This window comes from Abramis brama, assembly GCF_963993115.1.
Source record: "Abramis brama genome assembly, chromosome: 5".
Taxonomy (NCBI): Eukaryota; Metazoa; Chordata; class Actinopteri; order Cypriniformes; family Leuciscidae; genus Abramis; species Abramis brama.
Genome location: NC_139967.1, coordinates 26,641,562 through 26,661,670, shown reverse-complemented (window position 1 = coordinate 26,661,670; position 20,109 = coordinate 26,641,562). Strand labels below are relative to the sequence as shown.

The following is a 20,109-nucleotide window of genomic DNA, read 5'->3' as shown; positions in this document are numbered from 1 at the left end:
TTAACGTTGTGTTTTGCACCATTGCTTTGGCAAAGTATATGTCAAACTAACTAAAATCGGAAGCACGATATGGCTTAATCCCCTTATCAAATTGTAAAAGGCTACAACTTAACCAAGTCTGTTTGTGCTGCATGTTTCAAAACAATGCGCTCACTTTGTTCATGCGATCAGCTCATGGACAAGTAGTTGCCATCTAAAGTGTTTAATTTAGAGATTTATATTTTTTATTAATTTTTAAATTATTTATTTCAAATTTATTAAATATTAGGCCGCGATTATTTTATGCGCAGCTTGTCAGTGCAGTGCGGCTGATCGGTAGTAAACGCTGCTTCATCTGAACACCAGAGGGCGTCTCACGCAGACACGCCAAATATGCCCCGCCGCAGATGTACGATAACGCCCGTCATTCCAGGAAATCCCTATCGCTGTAGCTGAATAAACAGGAGATTGAAATGCTTTGATTGATTAAACATGACCAATAAACACACAACTGCCTTATTCTGTGTAAGAAGCCACATCATCTCACAGAAGGATGCTCAACTGTCATTATGAAGTGAGTTTGGATGTTATTAAATGTTGTCTTTTGTTGGACAAGAGGTTATTAAATGCTTCTCATGTTTGGAAAGCTGTTTGACGCGTGTTGCTTTTTCAAATGCACGTTATAAGTGATTCAAACTCACAGTGCTTTCAGAAGAAGCAGCGCTTACAGAGCCGTACATCAATGACAAGCTGCGCATACAAAATAATCGCAGCCTTTGCGATTTCAAAATAGCGATAAGCCATCTCGATTTAAGTGCGATTACATGGAAATTGTGATTAATCGTGCAGCCCTAATTCAAATTTATATAAAGTGTATATATATAGCCTATATATCGGCCATCAAAAAAACATTAACGTTCGTCCACCACTCACTGAACGGCTCAGTTTACAGTGAATGAATGCAGTGAACTCCATCTCTGTATGTGCTGTAAGTTTAGCGTGCAATTGGGAACGCAGCAGACACCAGTTACGCTTTATTTTCACTTTCACATAATTTCTAAAAAACTTTTATGGGCAGATGATTACAGCATTTCACTTCATTTGTAATGAGAAGTGTTTGCTAACCTGTTTTCACAGAAACTGCAGTTTTCCACCAAAATAAAAGGTCAACTGCAGTTTCCTTCAAAATAAAAGCCCTATGGTAATCTCTTGCAGTTTTAAGTGTCGAAATTAGGACAAATGTAGTGTAATTACCCTACTGTAGTGTAAAGTAAATTAATATACTTATGAAATGTTCCTTTATTTTACAGTGCATTTGTTTTAAAATATATGGCTGTCATGGGAATAATAATAATCTAAAAATTATTATTATTATTATTATTATTATCATTATATTCTAATTGTTTAGATTTCTAAAACACCAGTGTTAAATTAATGTAGACTGAGACACTATATCACAACTAAAAAGAGGGCTGAGTCCCCTTTAAATTTCAGGTACAAGTCAATTCACCGTCTTTTTCCTTTGTTCAATTTGCACACTGAACATGGGTTGAAGCTCCTAATTTTGAACTCTCAAAATGAACCAGACTGATGAATTTAACTTTAAAATGTACAACATTTTCTTCCATGGCCCTGGACCCCCCCTAGAGGGACTGAGGTATACCCACCAGTCCCAAAATCCTGTGAGAAACACTGTTATGGACAATATTCAATACAAAATTATAGAATATATTATATAAAAATAACAATAAAACATACTAGTAATAAAATTAATAGTTTTACAAGTGAATTTTGGCATAAAAAAACATTAGGCTATAAGTACTTAATTATACAGTATTTATTTTGAGATTTGCTGAAGATTACATTTACATAGGGTAAAGATTACATAGGGTAATCTAAATGTAAAAATAAAGAAAGCATATACACAATTCATATGTCTAAATGATACCATGTGGTCTACAATGGCTTGGGTTGAGTAAATTCATCTATATCAGAGCTAAAAATTCAATATTAAAACTGGTATGATACTAATATATTGTGCATTTCAACTGAATACGATAGGTTACACCAATGAAAATATAACCTTTTTAATGATAAAAAAGCATTAAAATAAAAAAGACCCATTTCTCAAGATATACTCAAAAAGATGCATACATACGTTCGATGACCGAGACAGTGGCAAACACAGTGAAAGTGGAACGCTCTCACTTTGACGTGACACTGTTTTTGTTATTATAGTCAGTAAGCAAGATGATATAGCTCTAGGTGTGGGCCTGTGGTCAGTTCTGAATGTTAAGAATGGTTCATGTTCAGAGCAGTCTTATCAGATCTCCTCAATTCTAGCAGCTGATGACATGTCAAAAGGGATTTTATAACAACCCACCAATTGGACACAGCTAAAGGAGGCTCTTATTTATAAGGCAATCTAAAACTGAAACGACTGAAATTCTATTCAATATTTCCACTGACAGCACACGTCCAAAATGAACCTGCCACAGCTGTCGGAAGGCCTGGGTTAGCTCATACCACAGAACAGAAGGCTAACGATAGCGCTGCTAGGTAAAATCACAACCTCTGTGCCATATGGAGAATTAGCTCCATGCATGTGTTTTAGCTTGAGACTTCATGCTGGGGCACTTAATGGCTCTCAGGATCCCAAAACATATGAGCAAAGCAGAGCAATCAAACAGAAGGGGATACCGTAGGGGTGGAGCAGGCCTGTAAAGTCAAGGAATGTCTTGTGTTGACACCGGAGTTACTGTGTGTGTGTGTGTGTGCGTGTGTGCATGTGTCGATTTCAAAGAAGGGCTCCAAACATTTTTATGATGGTATTAATGGGCTTGAATTGAAGTGTGTTACTTGAGAAGACTTTAGGACTGGCCATTTAAATATATCAGTAGACTATCCGCAGAGGCTCATGGGTTAAGGCTGTTTTGGGCGCATATAGCCTCTGTCTCTCACTTCCACAAGTTTTTTTTTCCTCTTCACAAAAGTATCCAGCAAAACAAAAAAGTGCATATGTTTAAACCCCTGCCCACTGACAAAGTTTGTTTAACGACAAAGACTACTTCGCCTTCCTGGCTGGGGGGGAACCTTGTCTTCCTTTCAATGATTTCACAATTGCCTCATTTCCTATTTTCTCCAAGAGAAGTTTTGCTTAATCGTGAGTGTTTGAGTAAATTAGGTCACAGCTGGCTGCCTCGATACTCGATAATCTGCTTGGAACTGCAATTATAAAATGCAAACAGATTATTTTGAATTTGCACAGGTTTCAAACCATTACTTCTAGAGACTGAAACAGTTGATATGTCTCTTCTGAGCCTTAAAACAAACAGAGTTCAGAGTTTAGAGAGTGCTAATATCCTCTGAGGCAAAAAAAAAATTGTATATAAAAAAATTCCATTAGACTAATTTAACTAAAGCGGACTGAAGAAGGAAAGAGAAACCTCCTTTTCCACAAGCTTATAGTGAAACCAAACACCACTGCCGGGTTTCCTCCACCCCGTTCAGCCCTGCCCAGCCCCCTCTATGGTCCTGTAAAATCCTTGTTATGGGAAAAAGCCATTATGTGAGTTTTTTTCATGTTTGCAAAACATGGCAGAGAGAGAGACGGGGGGGTAGGGTGAAGGGGGGGATCAAACATACGCCCCGAAACCAAAGTGGAGGTCGGACTGAGTAATCAAAAGAGTGATATTTGCTGAGGGGAAAAAGTACACTCTGTACCTTTAGTGAGCATTTGATATGTGCTTCAAATAGGTTGAGATATAGAGCCTGCTGATAAAGCATATTTACTCTAAAGTGGAGCCAGTTTGATAAACCATACACTATCGTTCGGAAGTCTGATGTCAGTGTGGTTTTTCAAAGAAATGAATACTTTTATTCAGCGAAGATGCATTAAATTGATCAAAAGTGACAGTAAAGATTTTTAGAATATTATAAAAGATTTTAAGTAAAAAAAATCAGTTTCAGAAAACACAGTGCTGCAGAAAGCAATAACATTTGTGCAAACAAACACTAAATAAATAAAAGTAAAAGCAATAAATATTTAAGTGTACAACAGAATGTGATTCTCTTTGTGGACACACACACACACGTTTGTCTGGCTAGACTGTGGTGAAGTATGCAGTTTGTTCCTATTTCGTAATGGCTTGGCTTCGAGCCGACCCATACGCAGCCTGAGAGGGATATCCCAGCGTTATTGGGAGGGAGCCAGGTTGGAATGCCACCAGGTCTAGTTTCCTGCATTCCTGCCAAAACTCTACGCAACTACTTGCTTTCTTCCCCCTCTCCCCTCACTGTTTTTTGACAATAAACGGCCATATGGCAACCGGTCAAACTTAGTCTCTTCCGATCCTTCCCTTTCTGGCTCTCTTTCCTATCTATTCTGTTTTCCTTTGTTGAATGACTCATTTTTAATATCAGTGCAAACAGAATAGCTTAACTGAAAGAGAAATTAATTCATGACAAAGTGCAAACAATGTTACGCATATATAGCTTTTTTAAGACCTTATATTTAGTTTTCATAATTGAGTTATTTCGATCTTTGGGTTTAGTTTTAATTCCGAAATATTGTACAGAACAATTTGAGCTGACTTTGAAAGTACTTTCTATCTTTAGCGTTTTAATTACTTTCGTAAATAGAGACACCAGGAATTTGGTCACACAAGTTTAATGCTTCAGTCTATTTTTACATTCCTCAAAACAGCCATTCTTATTTCAAGAAGGCCTTTATAGCATTTAGACTTTTTTTTTTAAAGTGTTGAAAACAGGCAGTACACTGGCTCCAGTCAGTCTGCCAAATGCCATCGGCATCCTTTCATTGTTTCTGCATTTCACTTGATTTGTCCAAATAGCGATTACAAAATGCATATCCTAGACTTCTGCAAAACAACATTAATTGTTATGTAACACTGTTTTTTTTTTTTTAAGAAAAGATTGTGGTTGGTTGGTATTAATCTTACATGATAAATTAAATTAATATAATATAAATTAATCTAAATTAAAACCAAACTATCTGTTTACATGATGACAACTGCAGTTTAAATTTCTTCTGTTGAATTAGTTTGAGATACTTTTGATGCACAATTTTCCTCAATTTCATCAATGTCAATCAAAGCAGATGTCTTTATTCAAACTGCATTGTATCCCTTACGTTAAGCCAGTGCTTACACTAATGCAGACACTAATGTGCATGTCTCATTTGGCCAGGTCTCTGAATGATCTATCATAAATAAGGAATGACAAGTCCATCCAGGCTCGTTCCGTATAGATCTGCGTTTGCTTAAGAGCCTCACTCTCAGTGTATCACTCTAAATTATCCCCTGAGAATACAGTGGAACTAAACTGCTGCAGCATAACTCAGAAACATTCTCACTCGCACATAAATAATCCTGAATTTACAGTTGTTCTAGTTGACTTTGAATAACTAAAACATCCAGTTGCAATACAAAAATCTGATTTAAAACAGTCAAAACCAATTGAAGCCACACTAGTATTTTGTGCTCACACACATCAACAGCAAAGACTCTAATAAAAACACATTTGTTCTTTATGTACTCTGCAAAAACACTTTTAGACCTAAATTATGAAATGTTTATTATTTAAATAATTTAAGCAAGTATTTAGGCAATTAATCTTTCTAAATCCAAAGTAGTCCAAAAAGTGTAATGTACTAACTAAACCTATTACTGCAGTAAGTTTGATTTTACTTAAAAATGTAATGCAGTGATTAAACTTCATAAGTGGGAAAAATTTACAGTGCAGGCTGTTTGTCTATGCATGGTAATGATGAAACTGGACACTAAAGCAGCAATTAAACACGATATTCTCAATATATAATGTCAATGTATGAATCAAGAGTCTGGACTGTATAGTTTACATTGAGATCAAGCATTAAAGTTCTAGCACTGCCATGTCGTTTCCTCTGGAAAGTTTTTTTTTTTTGTTTATGATGACGACTAGCTGTTTTATGAAAGATACTGGGACTTCAGCAAGTAGTTTCACACAGGACTGAACCCAATCTCACTTCATGCTTTTAAACTTTCTACATTAGTAATCACCATATGGTTCACCAGAGTGCACATTCAATGGTTATTAAAGTGCATTTCTAGAATCTCACTCATGGACATACCTGTTTGAACTGTTCCTCATAAGTCCATTCGTGGTGCTGCGATTGTGATTGTGGTGCCAAACCACTCGGTGATTCAGCCTGTCCTGGACCTGGATATGGAGGCTGGATTCTGGATAGATGTATCGGGGTACTTTTTGGAGACTGCCCCGCACTGGGATAAACAGCATGGCGCGGTGGGTAGTGTGCTAGGGGTCCTTCCAAATCTTCATCCCCTCCACCCTCGTTCAAACTGTCATCTTCATCCAAGTCGCGCTCTTCATCATCCATGCCGCGGTCCAGGTCTAGGTCAGCATCATCATCATCATCGATGTCGGAGTCGGCTGTGCGCTCATTTGGGTGGCCGGAGCTCGAGTTCGGAGCTCCCGCAGCGAACGCTCCCCTGACAGCTGCTTGATAGTGGCGGAATGCCAGAGCTTGTTGATGAATCTGCGACTCCACCATAGACCTGATGTCTTTATCTTTTTCGGCTTGGCGGATCTTCTCCTCCAGGGCGAGTCGAGCCGCCTGCTGTCGCTGCAGGTTCTCCATGACCGCCTCAAGCTTCATCCCGCCGCCGCCGCTCGACTGACTGTGGGCGCTGGAGGAGCTGACCAGCAGAGGAAGAGTGCTCGCCGACGAGAAAGCGGCTTGCTGTGTGCAATACAATACAAATGTTAAAATTTAGCTGGAAGCGTGGTGCGAATTATGGGGGTTTAGTGGAGTCAGACCCCCGTTAATTAGGACTTGAGCCCCCTGCAAAAAGATGCCAAAATATTTTGTTGGGGATGGGGGAGGGGGAGTAAAGTAGGCTACATATTTTTCATACAAGTAGGCTAGTTGGCGTTTTTAGTAAGTATAAAAGTTACATTTTAAGTTAGTTAGAGCACGTATTTTCACCTATCATCAAAAAAGACGGTAACGAACAGAAGGTAGGCTATATAAATAGGCTTCACACACACTCAATCAGTTTCAGGCGGTAGCCTACAATAAAACGTAAAAACATTTTGTATAATTTTATTGTAGTTTTTCATATCAGAACTATACAAAAACTATAATCTACAAAAACTAGTTTTTACTTTATTTACCTAAAGTATTTTAGGTTGTTTAGCTTGTGATAAACTAGTGGCGCCAAATTACAATGTGCCCAGACAGATTGATCACGAAAATTAGCCTACATTTCATAGATTTAGGAGACGTTCTTTAAAATGTATATGTAGAAAATATATGTCAAAATTTATTTAAAAGTATGTCGAAACTTTAGTTGAAAGTAATTTCCATAGGCTACTGGTTGAAATAGTTATTTTACTAAACAGCTGTCTACTAGTAGGCTAGCCTAAAAAAGGAAAAACACTGTAGGCCTATTTTTTTTTATATAGAAAAATACATGACTGGTGCACATTGTAAAAATCTTCTCATCAATGTCCTAACTTTCTTTCCACCCATTTAACTTGTCCCGTAATTTATTATTTTTTACTATTTTTTCTTCATTAGCAATTAAAGTAGGCTAGTTGAAAAACTGAACTCATCACTGCAGGTAACTTAGGCACCGCTTTAACTTAATTTATGCAGCAATTCAACTTTTCAATTTAGTGGACTAATTTTTATGTTCGGATGACATTACCGATCGAATCAGTGCAGCAGTTCAGGATAAAATAACTTTGCATGTAACTTACTGGGTTAGGCAAGAATCGTGGTTTCCTATGGAAATTATTCCACTAACAAGATCAACTTGTACATAAACCTGACGGTCAGCATCAATGAAGCAATGTCACATTTCTGATGCGATGTGCAAAAAACCACCTCGAACTATTCAATGACAGAAATATGACAATGTATAGCCTATTGCTATTGACGGTACAGTAGCTATAGGTCGAAGGGCTGTGTAGGCTAATGTAACGTAATGATTGCATGCGGTAATCTATAAACAGTTTATAAGTGCACTAAAGATCGAAATACAATATTTAAATTAATGTAGCCTACCGAGTAAACAACTCTATATTCTAGCCGAGGAGCAAAAGCGCGTGCTTACCAGTGCAGATTTAGTTGCTATGCTTGTGTTGTCAACCATGCTTCTCCCGTCAAATGCGACGAATTTGCTCAAAAGTGACCTTTTTCCCCCAAACAAAGTCAGAAGTGGTTGTATTCCCGTCTCAACATCTAGATCTGTGTCGTGAAAGCAAAGAAATAGCTCTTTATGAAAGCGGTTTCGCGACGCGCTCGCGGTCTCTGAGCGATTTGGCAACAAGTGGCTGTAACTGTAGCGAGAATGACCTCTGAGAACTAGAGATCATCAGATCAGTCCCTCTGCCTCCATCTGCTCTCTACACGTCAATAGACATGGATATAAGGCAATCAGGGCAGGGTCTGCACTCAGCCAACAGAAATACAGCTGAGCAGCTTCCTGCGCGCGCTTCTCTTCAAATACTACACTTTCAACTTCATTTGAAACTAATTGAACGCTTTAACAGTTCATATTTAACACGAATTCTCCGACTGAGAGCTGAAAGTGAATAAGTAGAAAGAGCTATTCAAAGGTCGAAGATGGTTTTAGCTTTGAAACGCAAATGATTAAGTAGGCTATAGCAATAATTAGGCTATAGCTATGATCTCACTCGCAAGATGTTCTTCAAAACATATGCGCGCATACATTTCTACATACTATTTATGTGTTTCTGAACAAGAGTAGCGAGAGACTGTTGGAAATTGGTCAAATACTTTACGTTTGTTGAAAATGTTTATTTGTATGATATATAGCTGCCTAGTATAAACGTATTAAGGAGTCACTGAAAATAGTAAAATCCCAGATTTGATTTTAAGATGTGCAAGGCAGTGAATTAAATGCAACTGTTTTATCATTAATGTAAAATGCAGCCAATGTTCATTCATCATACAGAGTAAAAGTCAATCTGTTGCATTACACCAGCATCTAGACAGACTTAAATAGTGCTGATAAATATCGAGTGTTATAGTCTTCTGTAAATACACCCTTCTGACTGCAGAACATGTAATTGCCATTCGCCCTGCAATTATCCAAGATTTGTAATTATATGAACCGATAAACAGACTTACAATTGAATTCCATATAATTTCAGAAAAGTAGGCCTACATTAGTCATTACCACAGTTTTTAGGGTTTTAAACAATTTTGTGGTAATGAAACCAAAGCCTTTGCAGCATCCTCTGAATCATGGCTGTAAGATAGAGAGAGAGAGAGAGAGAGAGAGAGAGAGAGATAAACAATGTTTGACTGTCATACATTTGATGTCTGAATAAGTCCAGATAGCACTGAACAGCAGGTAATTTCTCCCATGACCCCACTGCTCTCTGATTATGATGAAATATCCCATTATCTTTTGACCCCAATAACTCCTGCAAGAATCCTGTGTTGCTTTATGCCCTCGAACTGTTGAGCAAAATTGATAATCATTCCACGGTTACAATCCATTCAAGTTAATGCAAGGCTAAGGTCTTGAACTGACACTGATTAGGCTAGAATGATGGTTAATATGTTTGACACAGTGAACTGTGCTCAGAGAAATTTCTCAATGACAGGATTGAAATCACACACTTTACACAATCAATAAATTATAATGTGTGCATATCTTAGAACAAAAGTGAGACTTTTCTATTATAACTAATAAAAAGAAGATACAGTATTTGGGACACATGCCAAAGATCTAATGCAATTAACTTTAATTAACTTTATCTAATGCAAAACCTAGACTATCAAACTGAGGTTACCTTTGTCAAAGTTATGTAAACATAAGCTCTGTTCTAACAATGTGAGATAAACTTCTAAGTGGATTAAAATAAATGTTAACCGTTAATGGTGTGAAAAAAATTGTTTAACATCCCCACCTGCTGTTCATGATCGGTAAATACATCAAAACAATATTATAATTTAAGAGCCATTACTGAGCTATATGCTCTTTATACTTTAGTAAGAAATGAATGCCAAATTTTAAAACAGGATGAATGTAGTGTTCCACAATGCTAATGCTATTTATTATCATGACATTTTTCATGATCCAGTTTCAGCTATAAAATGACTTGCATAAAACTTACTGTCAGATTATTTTTCATGGCACTCACATCCTCAGAAACACTTAGCTAATGAAAACATGGAAGTGTTTGTGCTTTGCATCAGCTCTAAGACAGCAACTGAGTGAATTCAATAATACTAATACATTGGCTGGCTTAACAGATAAAGCACAATGGTGTGATTGAGAGGAAAAATAGCAGCAATAACAAAATTACATCAGTGTAGCTGAATCACTTATTACATTCATCATGACAACAAAATCATGACTATATTCAGAATTTAAGTCATGAATGTGCCATATGCAAAGTAATAATTTTCATGCATTTTTTCTTCGGCTCACAATAGGTAAAAAACTGTATAGCAAGTTCAGAAATTCTCAAAAGACATACAGAATACAGGTAGCCTACATCACATTTATATCTGAACAAATTCTACCCTATCTGACCTTGGTTTGACTTTAGTGAAAATCTAATTTGTTAAAAAATCAAGCATAAATGTTAAGTAGGGGAGTGCGGGGCACAACGTAACACGGGGCTAGTTGTAACACACTTGTTTTAAATACTTCCACTCATGCTAGCATGACGAAACTTGGTGTATTTACTAGTTGCCATATCAACACTATAAAAAATTGCGCCAAAATATATATATTTTTCTTTTGGAAGATATCCATAGACATTTATTAAACCATAGCAAAAGTAAATTTCTTACTCAAGTTAATTTTTCATCTATATTTTTTGTGTTTATTTAAAATTAGACAAATCTGATATTATTTTAATCTCCAATATGTTATTTAACAGTTGAGATTGTTCTTTAATGCTTCACTAACTAGCAGAAGACACTAGCAGGGTTTAAATCCCAGTTGTGCAGGCGGGGCATGTTGTAACACTGCGTTACAATGTGCCCCTATTAGAAATATGCTATTATATTCTGTACTTTTATTAATTCTATTGAGAAAACATGAGAAAAAGGTGAATAAAGACTGAGAGTCAATGTTCAGAAATGACTAATTATTTATTTGTTTTGAACTATGTTGTATAGCTGTGTTTTTCTGTTCGTAAAACTCAAAAATGAGTTTATATTTAATTATTAAAAAATGCCATTATTTTATATGAAAAAGTTAATAATTGTATTTTATTTAGAAAATATTTTAGTTTGTCTTGTATTTTTTTTTTAAGTTCAGATCAGATTTATTAGATCAGATAACATTTTAAGCTGTCATATGGTCATGTTACAATGTACCCCACCTATGGGGCATGTTGTCACATTTCACTTCCATTCTTTCGGGGTATATCAAGAAAAAAGTATATACTGTATTAATAAAACAAAACCACATAATTGTACTAGACATGTGGGAAATTAATGTGGGAAAAAATAAATACTCTGAACCATAAGTAGATTTACAAAAAGTGAGAAAGTCAAAAAGCGTTACTTTGTGCCCCGCTCTCCCCCATTTCAAAAGTGTTCAAATGTCTTTTTTTTTTTTTTTTCTTTCTTTTTTTTTAAGAATACTGATCAAATTAGTGTAAAGAACCAACGTAAAAGAGAAAAATAGAAGCATTCCATGCATTGGAAAGGCTATGCGAGTGATTTGCTCGCAGCACCTGAGAAGCTCAGAGTTGGAGTAAATCACTCCGCAGAAGTAGCAGTGCTTCGCCTTCTGAGAATATAGTTCCAGTATGTATACGGTTAGAAGATGGCTGTGTCTCATGTGACCTTGTTATTCGTACACGCTGTGACTATACAAATCACAACATGAAAATAGGAAAATGTTAGCGTTATTTTCTGTCACTTACTGGGAGCAGTATGCTAGCTGGAGCCGTTTACCTCCAGTCTTTGTGCTAAGCTAGGCTAGCGGTGGGTACGTCAGACAGAGTTACGGCACGCACGGAGATGAAAAAGGGTATGTATGGACTTATCTAACTCTGGGGGATACGGTGAATAAGCTAAAGTCCCAAAAAGTCAGCGTGTTCCTTTATCGTAAACATATGTTCTCGTTGGTATTGTTCATTGAAGCTACAGAGTAGAGACAGAGTGTGAGAGATCAAGCGAGCGAGTGTACAGCATTTACAGATATAGCATTTTCCTTCAGCTCAGTCCTATATTCGTAATAAACAATCCGTTTGAATGTCCCCTGGTATATCTTGTTGTTTTAACTCCGGTGTTTCAGCGATTACTAATCTTAAAGGAGCTGTATGTAAGAAATGTATTTCAATTAATCATAAAACGGCCCTGATATGTCACTAGACATTAAAAAATCATGTTCATTTCAAATACTTATATCACTGACAACAGTAGTCCGGCCAGGATATTGTCATTTAAAAAGTGAAGTTGCAGCCCTCAACTGATGTTGATGTTGTCATCTTGTGTTTTGGCCTGATGCTCCACCCTCCACCTATCTACCAATCACAAAGTCAGTTGTGTTTCAGCATCCGGGTTGCCAGCTCTGCTCTAGTCACCACAGCTACATAGCAGCCTACGTTCCTGCTGGATCCTGCAGCCTATCTGGCAACCTCGAGTCAGGGGGGAGGGGGAGGGGATACACCGCTCTACAGTAATTTGAAAGTGATTGCAGTACCAGTTTTGGCCACAATCTTACATACGGCTCCTTTAAAGTCCAACTGAAATCAAAATTGACCCTATTTACTTTATTAGCGCATATTACTAGTCTTGTGGTGAAAAATTAATCCGTACAAGTTAATACACAGAAAAAAATTGTTTGCCGTCGTAATCTTTAATCAAAGTCTGAAAAGTTACTTCCGGTCTGGAATGGCTGATGATGTAGGTTTGACGGCTTGGGTTGGGAAACGCTTAACCACTCCCCTCAAACCGTTAGTCTGTTATGAGCAGAGATGGAGAGGAGGAGCACTAGAGTAAAACCCTGCCCTCTGTTCAATCTTCCGTTTCACTCAAGTATAGGTCTCTGCAGGACAGTAATAGGAGTTACCAGATCAGTGGGTGAGGCCATAAACAGAGGGGCGTTTTTGACCGTGTTCTCTGATTAGCCTACGTCACAGTGTGGGTAGGGTTTAGGGGTGGGGTTAGGTGAAGGCCATTATTTTCATTGCATGATTTATATACACCCACCAGTTTGAAAACACCCACAAATTTAAAAACGCCCACTTTTGTTCCGCAGAGACCCCATACTCGTTTCACTGGGAAATACGTCACAACACTGGAGAAAGGTCGTTTGCAACTTCCGGTTCACGCGGACTTTAATACCTCTGATTGGCCATTGCATCTCAACATATCGTGTGTGATTGATTATAGTGCGCAACGCTGTAACCCGTCTAAAACACGTAAAAAGTATGATGCAACAAAAGCAGATCTAAATTTAATGCCCCAAGCCGCAATCGACACTAATTTTCATTTTCACTTTATTACTAGATTTAGTTTAAATGTGCAGGTGCATTTTTGTTCCAATTCCCCGTTCATTTTTGACCCTAGAGATGGGGTACCTTCCATAAGATCATCTCTCACTGCAAATCAAACCAGCTATTAGGCTAACTGAAATAAAATCATGCCAATCTCTAGGTATGGTGAAGGCTATGTGATGATGTGGGGCTATTTTAATTCCAAAGGCCAAGGGAACTTCATCAGGATGCATAGTATCCTGGATCCATGAAGTAACTGGCCTTTAAAAAGAAAAGTCTGCCTGCCTCTATGGGAATTTAACATACTGTAGGGGTGTCCTGACTTAAGCACCCTGTATTTTAAGGAAGAACATTTATTTATTTACGATACATTATTCATTCACAAAGAAAATTGGTGTCCTTAAAGGTTGGAGTTTTCCTCATTTTTTAAATTAAGGCATTAAGATCAATTTCCAAAAGATTATTTTTTATTTCTCTTTTTAGTCAACTTTAGCATGGGTGTGTTCACTTATGCTAAGCACTGTATTACAGCAGATAAATCTACCTGTTTAGAGATTATAAGCAACAGCTGTTTAATGACATACATAAACATGAGAGGAAGTCAACATGTTGACCAAGAGCTGCATAAGTTAACAGTTGGAAATGGAACAGCAGATGATTATGATAATTATTGTGGGTCTTTTTCTAATGCATTCCAATTATTATTTTGCATTGAATGCAATGTGAGTATCGATGAATCACATTTAAAAAAAAATTATCTTATCAGTTCAAACTACATGATTTACCTATATGATAATGAACACATGAATGCATTATTTTATTCATAAGTTTTTGAAATATTGTTAATCAATTTCAGCTAGTGTTTTCCTCCTTAATATTATGTCCAATAACACAATTATCATACATACCTGTGTGTGTACTTCTGCAAATGTCTGGAACAAACTCTTAATTGATGTACAGTTTGATGTCATTGTGTTGAAAAGTCTAGCTACCATAATTACAGCTCCTGCCCTCTATGTGGGTGCATTTTATTAATTATTAATAAAAGACAGCATTATTGCACTGGTGTGTTGGAAAATGCAGCCAAGGCTATTTTAAAATAAATCAAATGTTTGTAATTAAACCTGTCCTTAAGGTGCATGTGTGTGTACAGGTTTGCATGCATCCCTTGTGTAGGCCAAATGAGTTTATTTTGCTCAGCTCCTCTGTGCATATTAATGTGGTCACCAGGAGTCGATTTTATATGCAATGCTGAGGAAAAAAAAAGTTAAATGATTTCTGTTAATCCAGTGGTCAAATGCTTTGTGGCCACCTGACAATATATATATATATATATATATATATATATATATATATATATATATATACAGTGAGGAAAATAAGTATTTGAACACCCTGCTATTTTGCAAGTTCTCCCACTTGGAAATCATGGAGGGGTCTGAAATTGTCATCGTAGGTGCATGTCCACTGTGAGAGACATAATCTAAAAACAAAAAATCCAGAAATCACAATATATGATTTTTTAACTATTTATTTGTATGATACAGCTGCAAATAAGTATTTGAACACCTGTCTATCAGCTAGAATTCTGACCCTCAAAGACCTGTTAGTCTGCCTTTAAAATGTCCACCTCCACTCCATTTATTATCCTAAATTAGATGCACCTGTTTGAGGTCGTTAGCTGCATAAAGACACCTGTCCACCCCATACAATCAGTAAGAATCCAACTACTAACATGGCCAAGACCAAAGAGCTGTCCAAAGACACTAGAGACAAAATTGTACACCTCCACAAGGCTGGAAAGGGCTACAGGGAAATTGCCAAGCAGCTTGGTGAAAAAAGGTCCACTGTTGGAGCAATCATTAGAAAATGGAAGAAGCTAAACATGACTGTCAATCTCCCTCGGACTGGGGCTCCATGCAAGATCTCACCTCGTGGGGTCTCAATGATCCTAAGAAAGGTGAGAAATCAGCCCAGAACTACACGGGAGGAGCTGGTCAATGACCTGAAAAGAGCTGGGACCACCGTTTCCAAGGTTACTGTTGGTAATACACTAAGACGTCATGGTTTGAAATCATACATGGCACGGAAGGTTCCCCTGCTTAAACCAGCACATGTCAAGGCCCGCCTTAAGTTTGCCAATGACCATTTGGATGATCCAGAGGAGTCATGGGAGAAAGTCATGTGGTCAGATGAGACCAAAATAGAACTTTTTGGTCATAATTCCACTAAACGTGTTTGGAGGAAGAAGAATGATGAGTACCATCCCAAGAACACCATCCCTACTGTGAAGCATGGGGGTGATAGCATCATGCTTTGGGGGTGTTTTTCTGCACATGGGACAGGGCGACTGCACTGTATTAAGGAGAGGATGACCGGGGCCATGTATTGCGAGATTTTGGGGAACAACCTCCTTCCCTCAGTTAGAGCATTGAAGATGGGTCGAGGCTGGGTCTTCCAGCATGACAATGACCCGAAGCACACAGCCAGGATAACCAAGGAATGGCTCTGTAAGAAGCATATCAAGGTTCTGGCGTGGCCTAGCCAGTCTCCAGACCTAAACCCAATAGAGAATCTTTGGAGGGAGCTCAAACTCCGTGTTTCTCAGCGACAGCCCAGAAACCTGACTGATCTAGAGAAGATCTGTGTGGAGGAGTGGGCCAAAATCCCTCCTGCAGTGTGTGCAAACCTGGTGAAAAACTACAGGAAACGTTTGACCTCTGTAATTGCAAACAAAGGCTACTGTACCAAATATTAACATTGATTTTCTCAGGTGTTCAAATACTTATTTGCAGCTGTATCATACAAATAAATAGTTAAAAAATCATACATTGTGATTTCTGGATTTTTTTTTTTTAGATTATGTCTCTCACAAGTGGGAGAACTTGCAAAATAGCAGGGTGTTCAAATACTTATTTTCCTCACTGTATATATATATACATATATATATATATATGTATAATCAATTATGAATGATTTGCTGCCATTGTGTGAATAAAATGTAATCATGTAATTAATAAAAAGTAACTGTAGTCTGATTATAAGTATTTTAAAACATAATGATTATTAGTACTTCATTTTTTAAATTTGATTATATAATCCAGATTACATGTAATCTGTTACTACCCAGCACTGTATGAAGAGTTCAGATGCAAAAGCCTCTAAGTGCCATCTGAAATTTTCTTCTAGAATGATCATTTTTATCAAGCTCGTATATTTAAGTTCAGTAATTTCACTTAAATGGCAGTGCAAATGACCTATTAATTGTCATTTAAGCTTGATAAAAATGATCATTCTAGAAGAAAATTTCAGATGGCACTTAGAGGCTTTTGCATCTGAACTCTTCGTATATAAATAAACTTGACTTGATTTATTTATGTGCAAATGTTTAATGAGAAAAAAACTACTGAGTGCACCTTGAAGAATTGCTGTTTCCTTGGATGCCTTTGAGTGAAACAGCCAGTAGGTGTCTCAAAAACACATCTGTAGCTCAGCAACAAGTCAGCAGAACTCATTAGAAAGGCACACACACACTTACAGGTATTAAAATGAGATGAGATTAATTTATAATAATAGCTAAGACAAGAGTTGTTTTAGATCAATTTTGAGACTGGATACAGTACTTCTGGAAAGATCCACTATTAATTTGGAGACTATAGTTATCATCCTGATTATGGATTTGTAGTTATGACTTTAGATTTGTCTTAGATTAGACTTCAGATTAGCTACTTGGGCTTTAGATTTTTTTTAAAGTTTTTTTTCTTTCATAGTGTCATAATGCACTTTCTGAGTGTTTCTGCTTGCAAATTAACTGATGGTGAGAGTCAAAGTAAATAATTTTATACTGAACTAATCTAACAACAGAGCAATTACGTATGTGTCTATTAACTTTACAGATAACCTTACATTTAACGAATTGAAATACTTTTCAATAATGTTTTATTTATTCAGGTTCTTTCTGTCTAAAATTAAGTAGCAGTTGAAGACTTTCAACGTTCAAAAAGTGGCTTTATATAGGAAGCAAGAGGCAAACATGTTTTTACACCATTGTAAATTGATGACGCAAATGCAGTTTGCTGTTGCTACATGGTTCAAAAACATTTAACAAATTAAAAGGAAGTGTGAGAAAAACAGCAACCCATCCACTCAAAGTTTACAGTTACCTTTAAAGCGAGGAATGAGGTGGCACTTATGCATGACATCCGCTGGCTATTGGAAACCATGACTTTGCCGGCCTTGAGCTGGAGACATTAATAGCATAATCAGGATTAATGCAGAACACAGCCCTTTTACTCACACTGACAGATGGCTTCAATTACGTGAGCACTTTAATACATTTAAGAGAGTCATAAACTCATCGATTAGATTAGCAAAACTCATAACAAGCATGGGTCTATTCCAGGAATTACAGAAAAATTTATACATTTTCTTAGGGAAAAAAGAGGTACAAATCTGAAAATGTAAGACTTTAGGATTACAACACACTCTGAAACATTTTTACACTCCAAAAAATTTAGTACATTTTAAAGCTGTGAAATCAATTAAATATACTGTATGAATTGAGTAAATGCAAGTAAAAAAATTAAGTAAATCTGAGTAACTGCATCTGGTAGGCTACATTACCAAATAAAATTGAGTAGAAATAATTTAGCATTTAAACATTTAATATTATATTTAATATTAACTTTTTTTATTTCCTCTAAACCTTTGTAAAATAGTATTCCATACAACCACCAGTATACATGACATTGGCCTTTATTGTCGATGAGTAAGTTACAGCAATACAGCATATTTTACACTGTTTTAACATGTATACAATATTGCCTACATTTAAACTCATTTAACAAACATTTTAGAAGTAAAAATGAAACATTTAAACATTCAGGTAGCCTAATTCAAGTGTAATCAACCAGTCTGTTATCCAATTTCCACCGGATCATCGCTGGTTCTCGTGCCGGAGACGGACTCGTGCTCTGCGGGTGAACTTCGAACTTCAGACCGCCGAATTAAGTGACCGAATTAAGTGACTTAACTGAATTAAGTAATATTTTTGATCAACAGATCAGTTTAATTCTCCATCCTCAAATATATTGATAGAAATTTCACAAATACATTAAGTGTATTATAAATAAATAATTGGTTAGTCAAATACTAAATTCTTTTAGTGAAAAAAACTTAAAAATAACTGTAAATTTTAGATAAACTCAAACAATCAAGTAAACGATATTCAGAGATTTTATTAAGTTAATAAAGTTAAATATTACTGTGATATTTACTAAGCCACAGAATTATTTTTTAGAGTGCATGACTTACACAAGTATAGCATGTGGAATTGCACAAAGATAGAACATAAACAGAATTATCCAAGTTTTAATGGCTATGGAGCATTTTTGGAAACATTTTCTGATTCAGTAACCATAGCAATCCCGTGGGAGAACTACACCCAGGACCACAGAACAAAAGACACTCTCAGCATATTGCATCTCAGGAAATATGGAGTCTGATATTTATGTGGGAGTACTAGGTCTGCCAGGACTGTCGTTGTACTTTGGCCATTAGCTAATTACAGGGACGTACTTCACTGCAGTTCTCTGAATGGATCTTTTAGTTGCTGTTATCTTTATATCCGTTTGGTTTATTCAGCCAGAATGTGTAATACCTATGGGGGCAATCATAGGAGCTGGGATTCAGAACAGTCTCATCGACTGAAGCCACAGACTCAGCGCACCATTTAGCAGTGACGTGAATAAGAAATATTACATCTGGAGAGTTTGGCTGAGCCATTTTTAATCTGCCGCTAAATCTGTCCTGCTATAAGGCCTTCTTATTCTGAAATGTGCTTGCTCTTTCTCTGAGTCATACCATTAAATGTACACTTTTGTTGCATTATTATTTATACATCTTTCTAAGTATTATACAGATATGGTTATACAGAGCAATACTATACATAGTATAATATACATATACATTATATGCTATACATATAATAATATTTACTAAATATAATATAATATAACTAAATTACATCAATTTTCAAAAACCTGCATATTATTTAGTCAAATCTGTGATGTGTTGGTCTAATTCTACCACTAGATGTCACTGTGATAGTGCTTAAACAGTTGAATAAAGCTTAACGTTTGCATAGATGGATATTGTTGCAGGCCCAGACAGAGAGAAGAGATAAGAAGATTATTGATTGAGGATTTAATGTTTATTTAATGACTTAATGATTTAAATTCTTTAAATTAGTTTATAAATCTCTTACATGGACATAAATACCATCATTTGGAGTCAATTTTGGTTTTACATCACAATGGTGAACTATGATGAGCTATCTGCTAACATTAGTCAGAAGTTTGTATTAAGAACATTTTACATGATAAGCGGGTCATCTTGCTTATGTTTTTCAACACATCAAAGACTGATATACCCACTGCTGACTACTGCTTCAGCTCAAACATGTTGCATAAATGATTATTGTAAAATTGCAGTGTTGCTTAAGTGTTAGCTAATAAACAAACAGCAAGTTTTATTTCACCATAAAATTATAGATTAACCAAGAAAAAATATCTTGTGGGAACCACTGGTGTGCCCAAAATCGTTAACTCA

The 20,109-nt window shown here is 36.5% G+C and overlaps 1 protein-coding gene across 2 annotated transcripts in view; it reads right to left on the bottom strand.

Annotated features, from left to right (window-relative positions):
• arid3c (AT rich interactive domain 3C (BRIGHT-like)) overlaps positions 1–8,442 on the bottom strand; it is an 84,851-nt gene extending 76,409 nt beyond the window's left edge. For both annotated transcript variants that reach the window (XM_084114254.1, XM_084114255.1), the window contains exons 1-2: positions 8,118–8,442; positions 6,110–6,739 (exon numbers count right to left, since the gene is read on the bottom strand). In XM_084114254.1, coding sequence (XP_083970380.1) covers positions 6,110–6,739; positions 8,118–8,156 — 669 coding nt within the window. In that variant the 5' untranslated portion in view covers positions 8,157–8,442. The remainder of the gene's footprint in view (positions 1–6,109; positions 6,740–8,117) is intronic.
• Between the last annotated feature and the right edge of the window lie 11,667 nt (positions 8,443–20,109).